Source organism: Schistocerca piceifrons, chromosome 7, assembly GCF_021461385.2.
Source record: "Schistocerca piceifrons isolate TAMUIC-IGC-003096 chromosome 7, iqSchPice1.1, whole genome shotgun sequence".
In the NCBI taxonomy this organism is placed as follows: Eukaryota; Metazoa; Arthropoda; class Insecta; order Orthoptera; family Acrididae; genus Schistocerca; species Schistocerca piceifrons.
This window is the reverse complement of record NC_060144.1, coordinates 231,512,543-231,536,003: the sequence shown is the minus strand read 5'-3', so window position 1 is coordinate 231,536,003 and position 23,461 is coordinate 231,512,543. Positions and strand designations below refer to the sequence as shown.

The following is a 23,461-nucleotide window of genomic DNA, read 5'->3' as shown; positions in this document are numbered from 1 at the left end:
ATCTGACTGAACTCTTTTTAGCATAAGGAATTCTCACCAAGCTGCCACGAATTACTGACCATTCTGCGAGGCTCTGAACTGTTCATCGTACAGATGCCAGACCCGCGAGTGGGCTTTGATGACGGTGTGAGTCGCCAGGTAGTCGCCAATTCCCGATGCTGGCTGAGAGGGGGCGACTTCGTTCATCGCATAGCCGTTTACCAAGCCAGCTGGAGCATTGATTGTGATCCACCATTTCACCTGTGGAACCATAACCCATAATTATGCTCCTAGGTAACGTGAACGTAAGACAAGCTTATAACTACTTTCAAACATTTACTTACCCTGTCACCGAAGTTTTGGAACAGTATCCTGGCGTATTCAACGAAGTAGTCGACCAGCAACTCGTTGGACCAGCCCCCGATGTACTGCAGTGCTTGAGGGAGATCCCAGTGGTATATTGTTACCTGCAAGCGGCATACTACAGAGTCACACTTTGTCATTCGAGATAGAGAAAATATTTTTGGTGAAGCAGTTAGGAACGTCTAATTATGCCTAGAGGTGTTGTGGGAGTCTACTAAGTGACACAGGCTGGTAATTCTTAGAGAAATTCTGTAATTTTGCTTTTGTAACTGGTGTTTCAGAGATTTAAGATGATTCTTACCTGATATTATAATCACAACCAGAGAACTGACTTTGATAAGATATGTGATCATTTAAAGCGTTTAAAATTAGTTTCTTAGCTGGAATTTCTCGGAATCCAATGCTGGAATTGTTGCAGAATATGGAATTGAAAGCAGAGGTGGACAGGTGGGAAAAATGGTCAATCGAGGATATCAATGCAATGGTAGGCGGACAGACGCTGCTTTGACATGCGGAATGAAGCTTTGCGTGGTCATCAAGTTTCTGCGAGGTATTCATAACTGGCTGGGACGATAATTCTGTGCTTCAGCGCTTGGCATATTGCTTGATATGTTAATTACAGCTGTTCTTACGGCAACAACCTTAACCCTATGATGACGTTGCACTCGGACTTCTTTGTCGATTTTTCATCACCCATTAAGGATGTGGATCAAAGAGAAAGGGGATTTCAACCAGTGAACCGTTGGAAATCTAGGTTGTGGGGCCCACAGAGAAAACAACAGTCTGAGAGAGGAGCGGTTGGTTACTTGCAACCAAAGATGTAATTACATCGTACAATGTGAGTTGGAATACAATGGCGACCCTAGGAGAAATTCAGCCTTTGACCTTTGCGTTGCCTGTTTCAGGGGCGAGGGTCAATGATGTTTGCCTTTGACCTTGAAATTGACACGTCCTTATTAGTGACATTATCAGTGAATAAAAGCCATAAATCAAGCAGTAAAGTAAATAAAATAGATTTTAAATATCCAGCTAGCTGAATTATGCTTTATACTCCCCCCTCCCCACACTCAAACACCCTTCTCTTCTCTCAAACCGGTCAGAGCATATTTTCGAAATGATGTGTGAAAATCAAATCAGAATGTAGCTTCCATAAGTAAATTAAAAAATATCCAAGATATCTTAATTGGATCTTACACCCATGCCTTTCCCACTGCTTTTACAACCAATCAGAGCGTAATATTAATGATTGGCAAAATTGGACAAAATTTCATTATTTCTGAGATATTTACACAAACTCGCATAAACACTCAGTGAGAGGCTAGTATTTTAGCTGTCATTAAAATGAAAGAGCCAATGACAATGAAGTATAATACTGGCTGTGCTCTAAAGAGTCAGAAGCATTTATCAAAAATATTACGTCTGAAAATTCCTCAATTATATAAAAAATATAGATTTCATTACTGACTTGAAAAATTGTTTGTGGACTGACTCACTGGTTGCAACAGCAAATTTCATCGGAAGCTATGTATCAGTGAATCTGGAATACTGGAATATGTAACAAACTTCCACAAATAGTTAACAATCAATATCTGATCGCAGTACGTAACAAATAAATTAGAATTGAACAGTTACTTAAGATGAGTTTTACTTTGAATACGAAGGTCGTTCCGAAAGTAAAGCCTTTGTTCCGAAAGTAAAGCCTCCTCTTTTTATGTTGTGACATAGAATGTCCGCGCCAGATGTCTTTGGTGTAGTACTAATGCTTGAACCTTCCTCTTTCACTTTCAGGTGGTTCCATTGTTCAGTGGTAGTTGATGCCAGCACAGGAGTATTCCAAATGTAATATGATATGGACGCGCATATATAACAGCGATGTGTGACTGAGTTTCTCACTGCTGAAGAAATTACACCGATTGAAATCCATTGACTCTTGCTAATGGTGTATGGAGACGTTAAGTAGACGTGAACAATGTGAGGCGATGGGTACGGCATTTTCAAGGTGGTGAAAACAGTGTACATGACAATCTACTGCCCGGTCGTCTCTGAACAGCAATGAAGAGCGTCCTGATCAACTCGTCAGCGCCTGTCCGCGGATAACGACCAGATAATTGTGTGCAAAGCTGAATGTCGGCTGTAATGCTTTGGAAAGATCTTGGTTATCGCAAAGTCTGTGCGTGATGGGTCAGACGGATGCTTAGAGAAGAACAAAACAATTATCGAATAGAAATTTTCCTGGACCTACTGGACCAAAATGAAGCTGAAGGTGGCAATTTTCTGAATAGCATCGTCACCGGAGATGTTACGAGTCGGAATTCAAAAGACAGTCCATGGAATGGTGACATGCGAATTCTCCGTCAAAGAAGGAATTCAATACAGCTGTCTGCAGGCAAAGTGATGTGCACAGTGTTCTGGGATAGCCAGGGTGAGGTTCTTTTGGATATCCTGCAGCCCGTAGAAACTGTCAATTCATTACGATAAAACACGGCACTGACTATGCTGACAGCCTGAATTTCCAAGGTAAGGCCAGAGAAGAAGACTAACTTTCACACGACACATGATAACGCCAGGACCCACACCAGTTTTGCGACGACGCAGCTTACTGCAAAATTCGGCTGGACTGTCTTACCCACCCACCGCACAGTCCCGATTCAGCGGCTTTAGACATTCATCTCTCTGGGCCTCTGAAAGACGGACTACGTGGCGAACATCTTTAAGACTCGGACGCTGTTGTCAAAGATGTAAGGAAGTGGGTAGTCTGCTAATTCAGATTCTTACAAGCGTGGCCCACAGACTCTGGTTCATTGTTGGGAAAAATGCATAATGAATGGTGGTGACTATGTGGGAAAATGACAGTCTGTAGATGAAATATTGTTCGTTTTAGCCTGTGCTGTTGTGACTTATGTATCTCCTCTAGTTTCCACTGTAGTTTACACTGTGATACGTGAAATACAATTACCTGATGATATATATACATGCAACAGTAGCTTACTCTCACCAATAGATGTCTGCACTGGTAAATGCGTTAAGAGATCGTTCTATGGACCACGAATGGTGAATGACAGAACAGAGCCTTAAATTAATTATTTTCGTCATTATGATACTTGTCAGGTATCAAAATATTCTTTCCATGTCGATAAAAGTACATCAACAATCCCAAAAAGTTGCTTTTTTACGTGAAATTTCTGTCCAAAACATGAGCTCTAAAGTAACTGCACCAATACTATATTCATGCCTAAAAATACGTGACCTGCTAAATAGGCAGGTAAACTTTTTAATGACATATAAGAACAAGTATAAAAAATACTCTCCATAAAGTTAAAAATCAACGTTTCTTTATGTAATTTAATATGAGAATAAGTATCAAGCATATTTTCCATCGATGTTTATGGACTGTAATTAACTAATTCCTCAGTACGAACTGGACAGGAGCTGGTATCTGACAGTAGTAAAAAGCCGAGTGAAACTGCAATAATGTCTGAAAGACGAACCACAATGCCATTTTTTCTACGAAGCATCTTCAGTGGATACTTTGCAGAAAGCATACATTCAGAGTAAAATGAAGTTTGTTTGCTAAAATAGGAGGAAGAGTTGCACAACTGTTTTATACCAAAATCTCATAGAACAAATAAGATAATTCTTTTAACAATAGCGGTTTATTTTTCGCAGTTAACGATGTACAAATATGTATATTAACTATCCATCTTATCTGTCAAATCTGTGAAGAACAGAAAGGTGCGTATTTTCTGCAGACATCAGCGTGTTTGCACGGAAAGAAAAGCACTCCCATCCCGTCTTTCAAACAAATTTTACATAGGTGAGAATTGTCGAATTGTTGTTCAGGTGACAAAGTGCTTGCTACTGTCAGAAAAATAGTCATTCATCTTCCTGAGGATTTGGAGCAAGTTCAATATTAGCTGCATCCTTTGCAGTGGTTAACATTTCCTCTGACATGTTGTTCTACCAAATTTTAACCCTTCAAAGAATCACAAACACACACTTGGGAAACCACAGAGCATATTGAACTCATGGATCATTCGTTTCTTCTCGAGGTTTCAAACCTCCAACACAATTGAAAGACACAGTGTGCTCTTTATTATAAAAGAACCCAGCTTTACTAAGTTTTCTTGATATCTAATGACGAATTACTGAAATATGCTAGTCTCTTCTCATATGTATTGTATTTAGGATGATCTAACTTTAAGTAGGGGTGGATGTTTTGCGCATTATGAATTGAACAACGCATCAGCATAGGTTCAAGAGATGATTGCTGGAGAATTTTCATTCTACTTGAGGATGTCTCTCACATCATGTGTTGAACTGCACGGGAAAGAGGGGGAGGGGAGGAATGAATAAAGAATTTTATATTCATTTCCAGATACATATTTCCCACATTCTTGGAGATTCAATGTGCATGCGCAAACGTCTGACAGTCTAACTAGACGCCGACTTAACAAGCTGAGATTTGTTCTGATAAGCTGCTATAAGTAAAAGCAAGTAGTGACCTAGCAGTACTTATTCCCACAGTGTAGTGAGTGTCAGCTATCAGAGAGTAGAACTGTATTCCAAATGTAATATATTGTTGCCTGGAAACGTGCTGTAGTACATAAATCAGAGAGATGATTATGGTTAAGCAAATGTGTAAATATTGAGTGTGATAGTATTCGCCAGCTCAGGCGACAAGTGGTGGGGAGAGGAATCCCTAGAAATTCAATTTCTTATCTCTTATGAATCACCATCAAGGGATTCACGCCCCGCCCCCCGGAATATCTTATTTCCACCAGTTTGTCGGTGTGCAGCCTTGTCTTTATCCCCCTCTTTTGCAAGAAATATGATATAAAGCATGTGTGCCCTCACATTATCTCCATGCAAGGAAGACAGGCTGCATTACATTTCATGATACAGAAATATTAGTCCTATCAAACCAGACCAAACATCGACATATATTTGCATTATTGCACGAAATCTCAGAGAATTTCAGAGAAACAATGACTGTGTCCATGTGTTGTGAGACAAAACGTAAGAATATAATCTATGTATTACCTGACACATACAGCAATGTTACAGGAACTAAAACAGAAATTGTAAGTTTTGCCAAATTTTTTGATCCTGAGATAATTTATTGTCTTGTTGCGAATACCAATAGTTATATAAATAACAAGAGATCATCTTTGAATTACGTGAGGGACAGAGACGGCAGAAAGAATTCTGCTTCTCAAATTATGACTCTCTTAGGAGCACTGTTTCTCATTGCTGTACAAAGAGGAGGACTCCACGTAATAGAGTTGTCGGCATCAAATGGCACAGGAATGATCGTTCACAGGGCAATATTTAGCTATAAGCTCTTTCTGTTCTAGCTCCGGTCACTGAGATTTGATGATTGTATGTATTGCATTGTATGTTAACCGGGGAACCTAGAAACGACAGAGGGGCTCCGTCCCCGCCGCAGCCACAGTGGTCCACAACCTCACGACTACCGCAGCCCACTTCACCCCTCCGCCGCCCCACACCGCACCCTGGGTTATTGTGCGGTTCGGCCCCCGGTGGACCCCCCCCCCCCTCCCCGCCAGGGAACGTCTCACACCAGACGAATATAGCCCCTATGTTTGCGTGGTAGAGTAATGATGGTGTACGCGTACGTGGAGAACTTGTTTGCGAAGCAATCGCCGACATAGTGTAACAGAGGCGGAATGAGGGGAACCAGCAAGCATTCGCCGAGGCAGATGGAAAACCACCTAAAAACCATCCACAGACTGGCCGGTTCACCGGAACTCGACACAAATCCGCCGAGCGGATTCGTGCCGGGGACCAGGCGCTCCTTCCCGCCCGGAAAGCCGTGCGTCAGACCGCACGGCCAACCGGGCGGGCGAGATTTGATGATACTTCAACGAGAAAAGGGCGACTTGCAGTTGGCAAAACTGCTGCCATCCGCGATCTCCATTCTGCATTTTTAACAACTGCAGAAATAATTGCAGCCCAGAGGAGTTCACAACCATAGACGAAATGCTTGTTCGTTTTCGTTGACGTTGTGGTTTTGTGCAGTACATGCCCAAAAACCGTCCCAAGTATGGTTTGAAATTGTGCTATAGCAAGGCATTTTACACTTGTAACTTCGAAGTATACTCCGGCAGACATAGTACTGGACCATATCTTGCATCTAACCAACCTGTGGATATTGTCAAGAGATTAGTTGAAACAATCGAGGGCACTTACAGGAGTGTAATTATCGTCAACTATTATAGTATTTACCCTTTAGGACAGTGTCTTTAAAAAAAAGGGGTAACCTTCATGGGGACACTGAAAAAGAACTAGAAGGGAATTCCTCCCGAATTTTTGCCAGACTGAAAACTGGTTTTTCGTAATTCAAGATGACCTCTGTCTTGTTTCGACCCCAACGAAAAGAAACAAGGCTGTGCTTTTTCTGTCGTGAATGCATGAAAATGATGAAATACACACTTGTACAGGAAGGTCTGTTGTAAATCTGGACTACAATGCAACCACAGCTGACGTAGATACTGTTGATTACATTTGTTCATTCCACCCCACTCAGAGGACAATAAAAAGATGTCTATTGGCCTTATTTTTCCTGCCTCTTGATACTGCTAAAATTAATTCCCAAGTGCTGCTCTAAGCAAATAACCCAGATAAAAGGTTCAGAAGAAATACGTACCTCACAAACCTGGTCTTGGCTCTAATGGAGAGCAGGTTGAAAGAAAGGGCTCAACTCTTTACTTTACTAATGGACCTCCAAGGATTTCTGTCAGTCTATAGATCAATCCTCGTAAGTAACGAAGAGGTTGTTAGAAGGTGTAGAAGGTGCTCCTTGTAGTGCTAAAAAAAAAAAAAAAAAAAAAAAAAAAAAAAAAAAAAAAAAAAAAAAAAACTGCTGTGACTTGCAACAGTTACAAAGGATCTGTTTGCAAGCAACACAACCACAAAACTGTGACTTGTAATAACTGCAGAACTTCTCCAGAGGTACAACGTGTGTGATTCTTGATACGTGTTGCCGATACTTTTTTTCTTAATTGGATGTCTTGTTCTTTATTATGGCTATACGGTATTTCCGTTTCTCTTCACAAGACACTTTTGTAAGACTTGCTTCAAAAAACACGTGTAATAGCACTGAAATCTGTTGTTACAACGATCTTTCTTGTAGCTCAAAACCTCTTCTATAAATTATTCCAGAAAAATAAAAAAAAATTCAGTTAAATTGTATTCGATATTAGGCGGCACTGACTGCAGCATGCACCCGCTGGCGTAATTACCTTCAGCGTGCCTGCCGCAGTGTTAAACCAGTACTTAATTTATTGCGCGGTTTTCAAGTTTTGCGCTACAGTTTTTAAAGTAAAACTCACTGTTGACAGCCAAATATCGTACTCCATCTGCAGGATTATGTCAAAGTAATGTGCTTACGGAAACACTTTGCCTAATGTTGCTATCGTTTCCTTCGCTTCCTCGAATGGCGGAGCCTTTTCGACTCGGCAAGGGATTTAAGCGTGCACGCAGCTCACACGAACCTGGTGGCGTCTGGTTGTTTTCGTGGATCCTCGAGTGATATAGCGGCTTGTACACTTGCTCATTATGTCTGTACGATAGACGTTTATGTCGCAGGCCAAGCCTTCACCTACTGGGGAGTTGCAGCCTTGCCCTGCCTGCGCTATGATAGGCCATACCGGGGAGCTGGATTTTCATCTTACTACTGCCGTTAATAGTGGACATGGCCGCGTACACTGTCCATGACTCGCATTGTGCTGATATAGGAACGGCGGTGAGCTCCATTTCTTTTGGGCGATAAGTGCTGGTCGTGATTTCCGAGGCATGACGCTAAGACACTCTCATCTTCGTGATAATGGAAGTGTATATACAATGTGAAACGACTTGCAGCACTGGTGGACAACATAGTGTAGGCTGGCCTAGCATTTTGCACGAACTACCGCCAATTCAAGCCAGGTTAGAGCGTTTCGTCGCTACCCTGCGACTACCGAGAGGGAAAACTTGGACTTTAGGTCGAACAGTTCTGAGGCCTACAACTCCGCTTTCTCCATGTGGGAGCTCGAATCGGCACTGGGTGAGACTTCTGGCAGTGCAACCGGCCACGACCACATCCGGTACTGCATGCTTCAACATCTGCCAGCGGCGTCAAAGGAAATCCTCCTCGAATGTTTTAATCTAATATGGCAGACAGGTGTCTTCCCCAACTCCTGAAGGGGGGCAATTCTAATTCCTCTCCTCAAACCAGGAAAGGGCTGCACATGTCCCAGTAGTTATCCGAGTATCGTCTTGACGAGCTGTGTAGGAAAGACCCTGGAACGGATGGTTAACCGTCGTCTGGTTTGGCTTTTAGAGACAAGGCAACTCCTTAGCCGCTCTCACAAGGGGAGGATTACGAACCCGAGCGCTTACCGATGCGCCACGACGCTGTAGAAAATTATTAAGCGTGGAGAGTATTTCACCGCAACGGTGTCTTTTAACTGTCGATTTTCTCGACAACGTCTGAGAAGTGCATCTTGGTGCTTTGCCACATTACACCTCTGGCCATGAGTTTTTATTATGCGCAGTATGAATCGAATCTGAATTTCACAATTGGCGGCCTCCCCTTGTCAGTGCGGATTCCGAAAATTTCTGTCCACGGTCGACAACCTGACCCTCCTAGAAGCGGCTATTCAGCAGACTTTCCTCCGTCAGCATTACTGTATCGGCATAGTCTTTGACACCAGTAAGACATTGTATTCCCACACAATTGCATCAATGAGGCTTTCGTGGCCACCTCCCATTTTTCGTTCGGCCTTTCCGGTCTCAGCTGTTTTTTTGGACCCGAGTTGATGACACACTGACTGATCGATTCGAGCAGGAGAATGGTGTCCCTCAGGGCAGTGTTTTAAGCGTTACCCTCTTTACCATAGCCATCAACAGTACAAGCTCTACGGTACGGAGTCCATTACAGTGCTCCTTATTTGTGGACGACTTTGCTGTTTTATGTTCCTCCTCCAGTGTCGCAACGGTGAGCCATGAGTTGCAGCTTACAGTGCGGCAGTTTGAGGAGTGGGCTGCAAAGACGGGTTTTCAGTTTTCTGCCGACAAGTGTGTGTGTGTTCATTTTAATCGTTCTCGTCGTCCTTTTAATTTGCCTGCCTTGCATATAGGGGACACTACCATACATTTTAGGCACACAGTGCGGTTTATGGGCCTCATTTTTGACTCCAGATTGTCGTGGTTGCCACACCTGTGAGACTTGAAAGACAGAACCCTGAAGGCACTGAACATCCTCAAGTGCCTCAACCACAAGTCTTGGGGAGCGGACAGGGCGCGTCTCCTCCAGTTTTATCGGGCTTCTGTGCGTTCGCGGCTGGACTACGGTTTCACGGTGTATGGGTCAGCGAGGCCTTCTTATTTGCTGATCCTTGACGCTGTTCATCGTGCGGGAATTCGACTGGCCACGGATGCTTACCGGACCAGTCCCATACCCAGCCTCTGTGCTGAGGCTGGGGAACCGCCACTTACCATCCGGTGGCAGCTCCTCCTGGTGTGCCAGGTGTGTAAGTTTCTTGGAGCTCCAATCTCACCCGCTCACCGTATAGTTGCTCATCCGCGTCTGGACGGTCTTTTTTCCCACCGTCTCCGAGCCACGATGCCGTTTTGGATAAGTGTGCAACGTGCTGGAGTCCCTCGGGTGGAACCCGTACGGCCCCAAATCCAGGGTTTTAACCGCCTGCCACCCTGGTTACTGGATAGGCCAAGAGTGATTTTAGATTTGGTGTGGTGCAAGAAAGATTGCACTCCTGCTTCCGTTTTTAATGCAACATTTTCTGCCATTTTATCTGAGTACCACTACTATGTTGCTCTTTTTACGGATGGGTCGAAACAGGGGATATCATTGGTGGCTCAGTTGTTTTCCCGAATCGTGTCCTCAAGGTCCGACTGCATCAAGCGTTTGCTGTCTTTGATGCAGAATTGTCTGCGATCTTGCGGGCAACGGAGCACATGAGACGCTCGTCCCGTCCTAAATTTATTCCCTGTTCATATTCACTAAGTGCCCTTCAATCATTGGAACGTTTGTATCCAGCAGATAAAATAGTCCAGACCATTCAGGATGCCCTCCTCCAACTACAACGACACGGGAAGGAGATGGCTTTCTGCTGGGTTCCAGGGCACGTCGGCATTGCTGGGAATGAAAGGGCAGATCTCGCAGCCAAGTAAGCGTGTCTCGATCCGCAAGCACTTTAGTGTGCCATCCTCCTGCACGCACTCACCCCGCTGTTGAGCTCACGAGTCATGCGTCGGTGGGAGGATGAGTGGCTGGAAATGACTGACAATAAGCTCCGTTTAGTCAAGCCCACAAATCGTGTGTGATGTACTTCATTCTAGCCACGTAGACGCGACGAGGTTCTTCTCAATCGGCTTCAGATAGGCCTCAGTCCTGTGATGCATGACTTCCTGCTCCGGCGAGAGGACTCTTCAATGTTTGGTTCTTGTGGCGTCCAGGTTTTATTGAACTGCGTTTTGTTTTCTGACCAGCGAGCCGCGGCTGACTTGCCGGCGGATCTGCCATCTCTTTTAGGAAATACTCAAACGAATGTGGTTAAAGTTTTACATTTCTGTCACTTCTCCAATGTTTTTACCATTAGGCATAGGGTCTTAATTTGTTCACAGAGTGACGGGCTCGCCTAAATTTTACGTAAGTGGAGAGCCAGTGACAATTTACTGTGGCATCCTTGACACTCCTTTCTCGTTTTCCTTACGTTTCATTTTCTTATACAGCATTTTTCATCTTTTCCCACTTTCTTTGCGTGTACGATTCCATTTTACTAAATTTGTCCACATTCGTTTCTTTTAATGTGTGACGGGGCACTGATGACCTCGACGCTGAGAACCCATAAGCCCCAACACACACACACACACACACACACACACACACACGCACGCACGCAAAAGATCCGATGACAACATAGCTCTGTCGTATCCTGTCATCCAGTAAAACGCAATTTTAGCGATCTTGGCTTATGTTGTTTTATTACGTTACCATACACTGCAGATCGCCGTCCCATACTGATAATAGCATAAATATATGTATGTGTGTGTGTGCATATGCCTGAATTTGTCGAGAAACTGTCTGGGAGGCTGACCGTAACTGAGCTGTTACTGTAATTTCTTAATTCGTATGCACTAGGTCCTTAAGTTACCTGAGTTTCTGTTGCTCATAAAAGTGGTTGATAACGTCCTCGGTCTACTTCGTAGATGTGTACAGTATTGCGAATTTTCCGTTTTCTATGATTACGCATTTTAGCAACTTAGTGAAATAGTAACTCCTTTTGGCTGCTTCACAGTCGTGTACGCGAAGTGAAGGTTTTAATACTAATTATATTATTTATGTGGTTGATATTTGTTGACGCAAAAGTCTGGATCACAGACGTAGACATTCTAAATTTTTCTGCTTTCCGTGACAGTACTGAGCATGTACAGTTGTACATGCATTTTTTTTAATTTTCACTAGTATTTCTACCTAATTTGGTAATTATCTGCTTTTCAGATGTGTATATTATTTCAAGTTTCAGACACCTGTTAATGCATATTATGGAAATTCTTGTTAAAAGGAATAAATAATTGCTTTAAATTTTCTACTGCACTAATGTAGAATAAGATTGCCATTTCTGCTTCACAGCTGTTTATGTAAATTTACTACTCTTAATTATCGCACCTCTGAGTGCTGGTATCTCTGAGTGCACCTCTGAGTACGGTCTATTCTGCAGTGCATCAAAAATGGTTCAGATGGCTCTAAGCACTATGGGACTTAACATCTGAGGTCATCAGTCCCCTAGACTTACAACTACTTAGACTTAATTAACCTAAGGACAGCACACACATCCATCCCTGAGGCAGAATTCGAACCTGCGACCGTAGCAGCAGTGCGGTTCCAGACCGAAGCCCCTAGAACCACTCTTCCACAACGCAGCTGCAACACATCTATACATTATCTCCAATGTCAGGTATTTGGCAATGTGAATTTCAGAAAATGTTTCAGAAACATTGATAAAACTTGTACATGAAGAATATTACTTGCTTTTGTAAATTAAAAACTGGCTTCTATGGTCATTAAAGAAATAATTTTCTTTCAGGTACTATTTTATTCTCGCTCAGCACCTTACTGCCAGATCCTAGCGCCCTACCAGTTCATACTGACCAATTCGTTAATTACATGCATAAGCAAGCACTGCTTTTTAACAGAGAGTATGGTTTATACTCTTCCTCATATTTCATTAAGAAGTTCACCTGCCTGTTTAGCAGGTCAAATATGATTCAACATGAAAATAGTGTTGGGGTACTTACTTTAGAGTCCATGCTTTTGACACCAATTTGAGATGCACTTTTTTTGGATTGTTGATGCATTTTTTCAGACTGGGAAAGAATATTGTGATATTTGACAAGAACTATAAATGTGGAAAATAGTTTACTTGCAGTTCTAATGTATTATACACCAAGGGTGTTTCACAGATCAAACTTCTAATGTTTTTAGCAGTTCAGACTTGTGCTGCTGACACTATACAACTGGCACATAAATCAGCAGTTCAGTGAAGTCTCATTTTTCAGGATTTGCATAATAGTATTTAAAATAAAACTAATGTTCAACATATATATTTTTTTAATTGTTTAATTACATTTCATAATCAAATTTTGATTCTTAACTATTAAAGAAGTGTATGTTACATAATTACTCCAAAGTTCTATAGCGAATGATACAACACAGCTTCTGATGAAATTCACCACTGTGACTTGTGAGCCAGTCCACAACTGATTTTTGAAATCATTAATGAAAACATAGCTGTCAACCTTTCCGTTCTTTGTGCAGTTCTGATAATGTTTTAAGTGAGACACGTAATTTTTGATAAATAATTCAGGTCGTTCGAATACTTCTGAATGAAGTCAATGTGGTGCTACACTGTAATTGGTTGTTTCTTTCCAATGGCGACTAAAACACAGGCTTTCATTAGAGGAGACGGAATGAAGGGCTACATTATGCATTGTTTCCAAATTAATTTAATTTTTTGCATCATTTTAATATAACAGCGGAAGTAACTAAATATCTCTAGGAAATGATAAATATCTTTCGGTTTTACGGAAATAACGAATATTTTCGATTTCAAATGAAGGTTAAGTAATTTTTACTGCATATCTTTTCCCATTTCTGCACATCATTTCAATATTTTCTACTTATCTGTTGCTGACAGATGGTGCTGAGAAATACGAGACACAACTGAGGTAGTTGGATTTTTAATAATATTTTATTTATTTTCTTGATTGTTTGATTTTATTGCTTGATAATGTCAATAATAAGGATGAGTCAAGATGAAGGTCAAAAATCATTTAGCCTTCACCTGAATGTAGGCAGCCCATGGTCAAAAGTCAAATTTTCCCGAGTCGCTACAGTATACATGTTTCAGAGTCGAAGTATTCGCTGGTCGACTTATAGATCACATCCAGAATATGTAACATTTGCTCTATTTGTAACATTTTTCACTATTCTTTCTGGATGATTTCTAACAATGTGAAGACCAGGTAATAGGTACCAAGAACTCTTGGTTCGATTATAGCCTGTGGTCTCCACAGACTAGATGGAGGTCATGTTCTGTAGTCGAACAGGGGTTTCGGTTGGAATTTAACTGTTGAAGAAATTTGTAAAATTCACGATTGGCCAGAATGGGAGAAGAAGTGTTGGTGTATAGTTTTCACCAGACTACCTATAACTATTTCAAGTTCAGTTTCACTTCCACAGTGGAGGATGGGTATAGAGTATGTGTACATCTCTATTATTTCTATTATGACAGCATTTTTAAATGTAAATCTATAAAACTTGGAATTAGGCTTCGTGGTTAGAAGACTTAACTGGAAAGTGGAAACTCGGCCCCTAGATGAGGGAAATAATGGATAAAAGTTTTTATTGAAATATTTCAATATAAAATACACGCTGCACTTCTGTAGAAAATTCAGGCGATAAGGGGGTGAAATAGGCCAAGACTGATTCACTTACACGTCATTACTGAGTCCAAACCAAACTTGAAATTTGTGGATGCTGTTGACCTTATACTGCTGGCATAGTTTAAGAAGGGACTTTTCGGAGTTCCACTCCCAAGGGGTGAAACAGGGGACTAAAGCTTTTTGAAAATATGTTGCTATTAAGACAATTTTAATGTCAGAACTACGAAAACAGATGTCTGGCTTCTAAGTCAGAAATAAAAAACTTCACATTTGAGAATTTTTGGAGATTCGACTACTAATAGGAGAAGGTAAGGAGTGAAAGAGTTTTTGAAAATAAAGCATTATTAAAGTACCACTAAAGCATTTTTAATGCTATATCTATGAAAACTGATATTTGACTTCTCGCTTAGAAATAAAGAAATACGTGTTTCAGTGTCTTTGGAAATTCAAACTGAAAAATAAGATGAAAAATTATAGAGAAATTGTTTCATTATGAAAGCATTTTTAAAGCCAATAAATGAAATTCGTATTTTGTAGAAAGACACATCTTCCACTAGTTTGGGAAATTCAACCCCTAAGGAGTGAAATAGGGGATGAAAATTTTTAAGAAAATATTTCCTAATATCAATAGATTTTTGAAGTGAAATGTATGAAAACTGGCTTTTCACTTCTTTGTTAGATGTAACGAAATATATATTAGGGGATGAATGTTTCTGTGGAAATATCACCAGAAAAACGCAAACGGCATGATTAACAAAATCCTTGCACTCCAGCTATGAGAAACGATTTTTGGACAGATGTACATTCAGAGAAGACCATGCCTCTTGTGTTAATTAGGGTGAGAAGCTTAGATGTTGCAAATTTGTGAAAAATATAAAAAAAACATTAAAGAAAGAAAAAAATCTGTGCAGACAATACAATCGAGCGAAGCAGCAGATGATAAGCTAGTACTACCATATTTTTGTGTATCTTAATTATTACTGCTTGTTTGATATTACGACTCATATTACGGAAATATACTTCCTACTATTGCAGAACAGCTACTGACCTCTCACCCCCATTATCCAAATAGTAATATTTGTCTTACTGTTAACACTGCTTTGTCTCTTGCCTTGGGAAGTGGCACACTGCTTAAGATACCGGATTCAGTATGCAAGACAGAGATACAATTCTCCTTCAGGTTATCCAGATTTAAATTTGCTCCGTTTCTCTAAATCGTCAATACTGATTTATTCGATTGAAAAGGATACACAGGATTTCTTTCGAAATCCTAGCTTACTTAAATCTCGTGTTCTATCTGTATGCATCTCGAGGTCGACGATACCTAAAGTAGAATGTACCATCAATTTTGCTTCGTCTCATTAGTTAACTAACTCTGCGCTCCATTACCTTCTGGGTCTAATGTGTATAGATTTTTCACGGTAGTTTTTTTCCTATGGAATAGTCCTGAGATTAAACCAGTCAGCAGCAATGTCCTTGAATACAGTACTGCTACCCAGAGACGTTTCGCTGTAGCATACGAACGTCTGCACCTTCACATTAATTACTTTTTTGATACCACTCTAACACAATTCTCTACTTAGTTATGGTTTTCTCCGCTGTCAGCCAACCTCGTATGCATTCACTTCAGTTCCATTTTATCCATCTTCACGGAACATTGAGTACAAAGAAGGGCAGCTCATGTTGTATTACCGCAAAATAGGGGAGATAGTGCCATAGACATGATACGTGAATTGGAGTGGCAGTCACTTAAACAAAGGCGTTTTTCGTTACGACGGGATCTTCTCATGAAATTTCAATCACCAGTTTTCTCCTCCGATTGCGAAAACACTCTGTTGGTACCCACCTACATAGGGAGAAATGATCATCACGATAAAATAAGAGAAATCAGTGCTCGCGCAGAAAACATAAGTGCTCGTTTTTTCCGCGCGCCGTTCGAGAGTGGAACTGTAGAGACAGCTTGAAAGTGGTTCATTGAACCCTCTGACAGGCACATCATGTAGATGTAGATGTACAGGAAAAGTAACTCACAATCGTATAGCTAAAGCATTTGTTATGCCTTTCCTTGTCTCCTTGGACACTATGCCCACCGTACTGCCAAACACGCACGGAAATATTAGCTTCTAAAATTAATTTTGGCAACAGTCGCCCGTAATTTCTACCGTGACCCAGTTCACATGTGTGGGGTGTTCCGCTCATAATGTATGCTTCGGACTGCCCGAAATATCACAATGAAAATTATCTTTCGTCGGTCTTCATTTGAAACAGATGAACTGTATATGGGCAATGCTCAGTTTGGTAGTGAACTAGATAATCCGATTCGATAAGAGTTTCAGTCAACAATATCCATACAATAGTAAGGAAAAATTCCCTCTATTCGTCTATCTCAGGAACTGACAATTAATTTAATTATTGCTCCGTAAAAGCAGTGTTGTGTATTTCTTCATATTGACGTAATTCCCAAGGAACCCATACTTTGTTTATAGGTGTTTGTAAACATGAGATACGTTTAATGTACGAGAGGAAAAAGCCTGTGGATACTTCTTACTTACCAGAGGCTGAATTCCGTTGGCGAGTAGGTCATTGATGAGGTTGTTATAATAATCGATACCAGCCTGGTTGATAACATCGAGGTCCCCGGTAGGCAATATACGAGACCAGGAAATCGAAAATCGATACACGTCCGCCTGTTCAATCACATCGCATTATTAGTTGCAACAAAGGGATTGGGGACTGATACCTGATATTTGGTTTTTAATTTATGTAGTAATGCTGAAGTCAGAGAGTGATATATACATTTAAAGCTATAATCTCCTGATTGGCCAATATCTTACAAGACACTTAGTAGAAAATCAAACAATATGTCATGGATGATGGCTATTATTAGATAAATAGTTTTACGTTCTGACTAACAAATCAAAATAATTGAGAATATTTAAAACTGAACCACATTGTCTTTGGAAAATTCAAGAAAATATTCTGAAACGATCCTGAAATTATTTATTTGACTTCTGAAAAGTTAAAAATACAATCAACAGATATTTAGAAATAGACAATGACAGGTACGAAGTATGCGAGAGGGAAATTTCTGTAATGAACAACAAGGTGACCTCGCATTTTCTTAAGCAGATGACTGGATACGGCAGCGGACATTACAAATTAAGAACTGTTTTCCTTTTTTTATTTTTTGAGTCACCAATCTCCTGAAAATTAAGAACTGTTTTCCTTTTTTTTATTTTTTTATTCACCAATCTCCTGATTTGTTTGATGCCACCCGCCACGAATTCTTCTCTTGCGCCATTCTCTTCCTCCCAGAGTAGCATTTCCAACCTACGTCCTCAATTATTTGCTGGATGTATTTCAATCTCTGTTTTCCTCTACGGTTTCTACCCTCCACAGCTCCCTGTAGTACCTCCCGTTTTACACCCTTTTTAATGCTAGCACTTTATTCTTGTTCTTCCCCTCTTATTATTCTGTCTTGGCTCTTGTACATATTGTATATTCCTAGTCACTCCATATAGCTTATCCCTATTTTTCTCAAAACTTCGAACACCTTGCCCCGTTCTACACTGTCGAGCGCTTTTCTCAGGTCGACAAATCCTATGAACGTGTCTTGATCTTTCTTTAGTCTGGCTTCCATTATTAAACGCAACGTCAGAACCGCCTGTATGGTGCCTTTACCTTTCCTAAAGCGCAGCTGGATGTCAGCTAACAGATCTTCAATTTTCTTTTCCGTTTTTCTGTTTATTATTCTTGCCATCAACTTGGATTCGTGAGCTGTTAAAGAAACTGTGCATTAATTCTCTCATCTGTCGGCTCGTGCAATGTTCGGAATTGTGCAGATGATGTTATCCTGAAAGTTCGATGGTATATCGCCAGATTAATAGATTCTATACACCAACCTAAGTAGTTGTTTTGTTGCCACTTCTCCCAATGATTTTAGGTTATCTATTCCTTCTGTGTTATTCGATTTTAAGGCTTCCGAATCTCATTTGAATACTGATTCTGATACTGGGTGCCCTATGTCTTCTATACCAATTCCTGTTTCTTCTTCTATCACGTGATCAGACAAGTTGTCCCCTTCAAATGGGCCCTCAGTGTACTCTTTCCACCTATCCGCTCTCACTTCTGCATTTAGCTGCGGAAATCTCATCGGGCTGTTGTTACCAGCCTTGCTTTTAATTTCATCGAATGTTGTTTTGACTATTCAACATTCTGAGCCAGTCCTTCCGACAATCATTTCTTTATTGATTTCTCCACATTCCTTACGGAACCACTTCGTCTTAGACTTCCCTGCACTTCACATTTACTTCATCCATAAGTGACTGGTATTTCTGTATTCGTGAATTTCACCGAATAACTTTGTACTTTATTTTTTCAATGACCAACTGAAGTACATCTTCTGTTCCGCACACACAATTTACGTAGTACTACCGGCACTATAACTCGTCAACCGGTTCCAATAGACGAAGAGTATTTTTCAGTGTATCTGTTGCTGTTTCGACAAACGTAACCCAAACATTGTAGGTGGAGAACCAGAAATAATTTGGCGAAACGTAGTAAGTGGAAATAAGCGAAATAGGTAAATTCATTGAATTTTTTAGCGTAAAGTTTACTTTTCTGGGAAAAAACGCACTTTGGAAATAAAATAATGTGATCTAGTTGGATAATGAAACACTTTGCACACATTTGTAAAGTTAAGTGAGAAGTAAGGCTATTATGAAACTGGGCAAAGTAATGACTAGTCATATCATACTGTAAAAAAGTGAGATTTTGATTCCAGGGGGAGACAGAGGAATGTGTGATAGTCGGAAGAAACGGGGAAAGGGCAGGACTGCAGGTACAAACGTAATATAACTTTATCCATTATTAATGTGAAACACTATGAATGTGATGAGTAGAGGTTTCCAGAGACAACTGCAACCAGTCTCCTTCTGTGATAGATCAATTTCTAAAATCTGAACCATCTCAAAAGGCGACTGGTTACAGTTATCTCTGAAAATACACACAAAAATATTAATACTGCTAGAACACATACACAGCTACAGAAGAAAATGAATAATTTTTATTATGTAGAATGCATCTCCCTCGTGATCTCCAAAAGAACTGTAAGTATCGTACTGACGACCAAGACTAATTTGAAAGGATCTACAAGGTAATAAGAACGTGAAATTTTGTGTAGCTTCTCAGCTTATTATGATGATTATGTCGAAAAGAAGATGAAGAATTAATTTGCATATTTGACTGTTACAGTGTGTAAGTAGTTGTTTCAGTTTAGAGACCTGATGAATATACACTGATCAGGCAGACCATTACGATCACTTGCCCAATAGCAAGTACGTCCACCTTTATCACGGATAACAGCGGTTACGCGTCGTGGCACTGAAGCAATGGGGTGTTGGTAGGTCGCTGGAGGGAGTTGGCACCACATCTGCACAAAGAAGTCATGAAATTCCAGTAAATTCGGACATGATGATCTCTGTCGCCACATTCAAACACATCCTAGATGTGTTCGATCGGGCTCAGATCTGGAAAGTTGCGTGACCAGTACATCAATTGGAATACGCCACTGTGTTCTTCGAACTACTCCGTCACAGTCCTGACCTTGTAACATGACCCATTATCTTGTTGAAATATGCAACCGGTGTACAATACTACATGGCCGTCATTGTTCCCTTCCCGAGATCCACTGGAACCATTGATGCTCACGTGAACGTTCCCAAGAGCATAATGAGCCGCCTCAAGCTTGTCTTCGTCCCGCAAAACAGGTGCCAACGAGCTGTTCTCCTGGAAGACGACGAATTCGCAATGTCCCTTCGGCATAATGAAGAAGGTGTCGGGATTCATAAGACCATGCAACGCTCTACCACTGCGCCAACGTCCAGTGCCGACGGTCAGTGCCCATTTCAGTCGTAGATTCCGAAGTCGTGTGTTACATCGGCATATGCATAGCTGCGGAGACCAACTGTTAGGAGTGTTCGGTGCCCTGTGTCTTTAGACACACTTGCACTCTGCCCAGCATTAAAGTCTGATGTTAGTCGTGCCACATTTCGCCGCCTGTCCTGTTTTTCCAGTCTGCCCGGCCTACGACGGCCCGCGTCTGTAATGAGGGGTAGCCGCCCAACCCCACGACGTCTGGATGTGGTTTCACTTCGATTTCACCACGTGTGGAAGACACCCACCACAGCGCACCTCGAACACACGACAAGCCGTGCCGTTTTCAAAATTCTATCGCCGAGCCTCCGGGCCATGACAATCTGCCGTCGATCAAACTCATACAGATCAAGCGCCTTTCCCATTCTACGCACAGACAACACTCTTACTAATACTTACCTACTGGCCATTAAAATTGCTACACCACGAAGATGACGTGCTACAGAGGCGAAATTTATTCGACAGGAAGAAGATGCTGTGATATGCAAATGATTAGCTTTTCAGAGCATTCACACAAGGTATGCCGCCGGTGGTGATACCTACAACGTGCTGAGATGAGGAAAGTTTCCAACCGACTTCTCACACACAAACAGCAGCTGATCGGCCTTGCCTGGTGAAACGTTGTGTAAGGAGGAGAAATGCGTACCATCACGTTTCCGACTTTGATAAAGGTCGGATTGTAGGCTATCGCGATTGCGGATATCGTATCACGACATTGCTGCTCGCGTTGGTCGAGATCCAATGACTGGTAGCAGAATACGAAATCGGTGGGTTGTGGAGGGTAATACGGAACGCTGTGCTGGATCCCAACGGCCCCGTATCACTAGCAGTCGAGATGACAGGCATCTTATCCACATGGCTGTAACGGATCGTACAGCCACGTCTCGATCCCTGAGTCAACAGATGGGGACGTTTGCAAGACAATAACCATCTGCACGAACAGTTCGACGACGTCTGCAGCAACACGGCCTATCACCTCTGAGACCATGGCATTTTTTCGGATGAATCCAGGTTCTGCTTCCAGCATCATAATGATCGCATCCGTGTTTGGCGACATCGCGGTGAACGCACATTGGAAGCTTGTATTGGTCATCGCCATACTGGCGTATCACCCGTCGTAATGGTATGGGATGCCGTTGGTTACACGTCTCAGTCACCTCTTGTTCGCACTGACGGTACTTTGATCAGTGGACGTTACATTTCAGATGTGTTACGACCCGTGGCTCTACCCTTCATTCGATCCCTGCGAAACCCTACATTTCAGCAGGATAATGCACGACCGCATGTTGCAGGTCCTGTACGGGCCTTTCTGGATACAGAAAATGTTCGACTGCTGCCTTGGCCAGCACATTCTCCAGATCTCTCACCAATTGAAAACGTCTGGTCAATGGTGGCCGAACATGTGGCTCGTCACTATACGCCAGTCACTACTCTTGATGAACTGTGGTATCGTGTTGAAGCTGCATGGGCAGCTGTACCTACACACGCCATCCAAGCTCTGTTTGACTCAATGCCCAGGCGTATCAAGGCTGTTATTTATGACAGAGGTGGTTGTTCTGGGTACTGATTTCTCAGGATCTATGCACCCAAATTGCATGAAAATGTAATCACATATCAGTTCTAGTATAATATATTTGTCCAATGAATACCCGTTTATCATCTGAATTTCTTCTTGTGCAGCAATTGCAATGGCCTGTAGTGTACATGTGCCATTCGTGTGGGTGATTAGCTGTTATTCCTTGCCAGATGGCGCTGGAATCGCCTGGACGAGTTTATATCGACGGTAGGTCGGTGGTCATAATGTTCTGGCTGATCAGCGTAAATGGGTGTTTCGGTACATAATACTAATTATAACTCTATTAGGTCTTTTCATCCTGTTAAGGTAAGCATTAGCGGACAGAAATTCTGATAGTAGCTTTAAATCTATATTTTATTTGTTGATATCAGAATAAACTGAATCACAGAAAATCTTCTGCAGTCATTGTTTTCGCGCTTGTTACTTCAACGCTGGCTCTTGGCATTTACGTTATTCCTGAAAAATCTACATTCGTCAATTTTTCGATCCGTTTCAGACACACTGCTGAAATTTGTTGACTACTGAACTACCTCTTCTCGTGTATTATGGAATACAATCACAATAAATTTCTCTCTTCGCGAAAACAAGTTAACTTGCTGTTTTAAGGAGTATTTCTCTCAATCCCTACGCCTCTAAAGAAATTCTGTGTTCGAATGACTTCCTGATGTGAACGGCAGTCTGGAATTCGTTTCTTATGGAAGCATTTTCATTTTAATTTGGTGAGTTTTTACCAGTGGAGCCCCTGTGGCCTATAACATTCACACGGAAAAGCTACTATCGTAGGCTTTTTCCGCTGTATGAAATAAAAGTAGGCTAAGCGGCTGTGTTGGATTTCTTCGACTCTTTTTTCTTCATTTCTACAGTCGTTCGTAGTAACACGATCACACCAAGAATCTCTACAAGCTCTCAGTATTGTGACTGGCTCGCCACAAAGACACACGTGATCCACAGAGGAATGGAGATACACTGTATATCCGTGTTTCTGTACATTACATGAATACCTATGAAACTAAGTGACAAGTATCGGAAGAAAGGACATGTGGACCACTGCTTAAACAGGCATACTCGAGGGGCGGGGTTCAGATACCATTAGATCACAATAGTGTTTTCCATGGTTTTTCTAAATCTATTAACTCGAATCATAGAGAAATTTCTTTGCAAGTGACACCGAAGTTATACTAATGCTTCTTATCTGTTTCGGGTCTTATTTCCATGTATAATGAACTTCTCTTTGACGGGACTTTATACAGTACTCTCCATTCCTTTCTTTTTTATATTCCCTAAATTCTTATACTTTGTTCTTCATCGTCTATTGCAACTGAACTACTGCTGAAATGTTCCTTATATTTTATTTGATTAATCTAATTGCTGGCTAAGACGGACATATTCTTTCTTCTATAGCTCGAGAGAACTTTAATCTCCCCGATATTAGATCTTTCAAGTCCTAGATATAACCCATTTCCGCTTAACTGTGGTTCACCCTTTGATTTGCACTTATATATTTACCCAAAGCAAATTATGCTTGAAATTAACGGACGGTTTGTTTTCGAGGAAAGATACTGGTTCTGTAGTTTTAGAGCACTTTGTACGGCAAGAAAATTGGGTAACTAAAATATGAGCATTTTATGTCGAATGACTTGA

General features: G+C 41.4%; 1 protein-coding gene across 1 annotated transcript in view; it reads right to left on the bottom strand.

The window, feature by feature from the left end:
- The window catches only part of LOC124805586 (myrosinase 1-like), a 63,178-nt gene that overhangs the window by 39,154 nt on the left and 563 nt on the right, over positions 1-23,461 (bottom strand). Inside the window, exons 3-5 of the mRNA XM_047266153.1 lie at positions 16,863-16,997; positions 324-446; positions 60-240 (exon numbers count right to left, since the gene is read on the bottom strand). Coding sequence (XP_047122109.1) covers positions 60-240; positions 324-446; positions 16,863-16,997 — 439 coding nt within the window. The remainder of the gene's footprint in view (positions 1-59; positions 241-323; positions 447-16,862; positions 16,998-23,461) is intronic.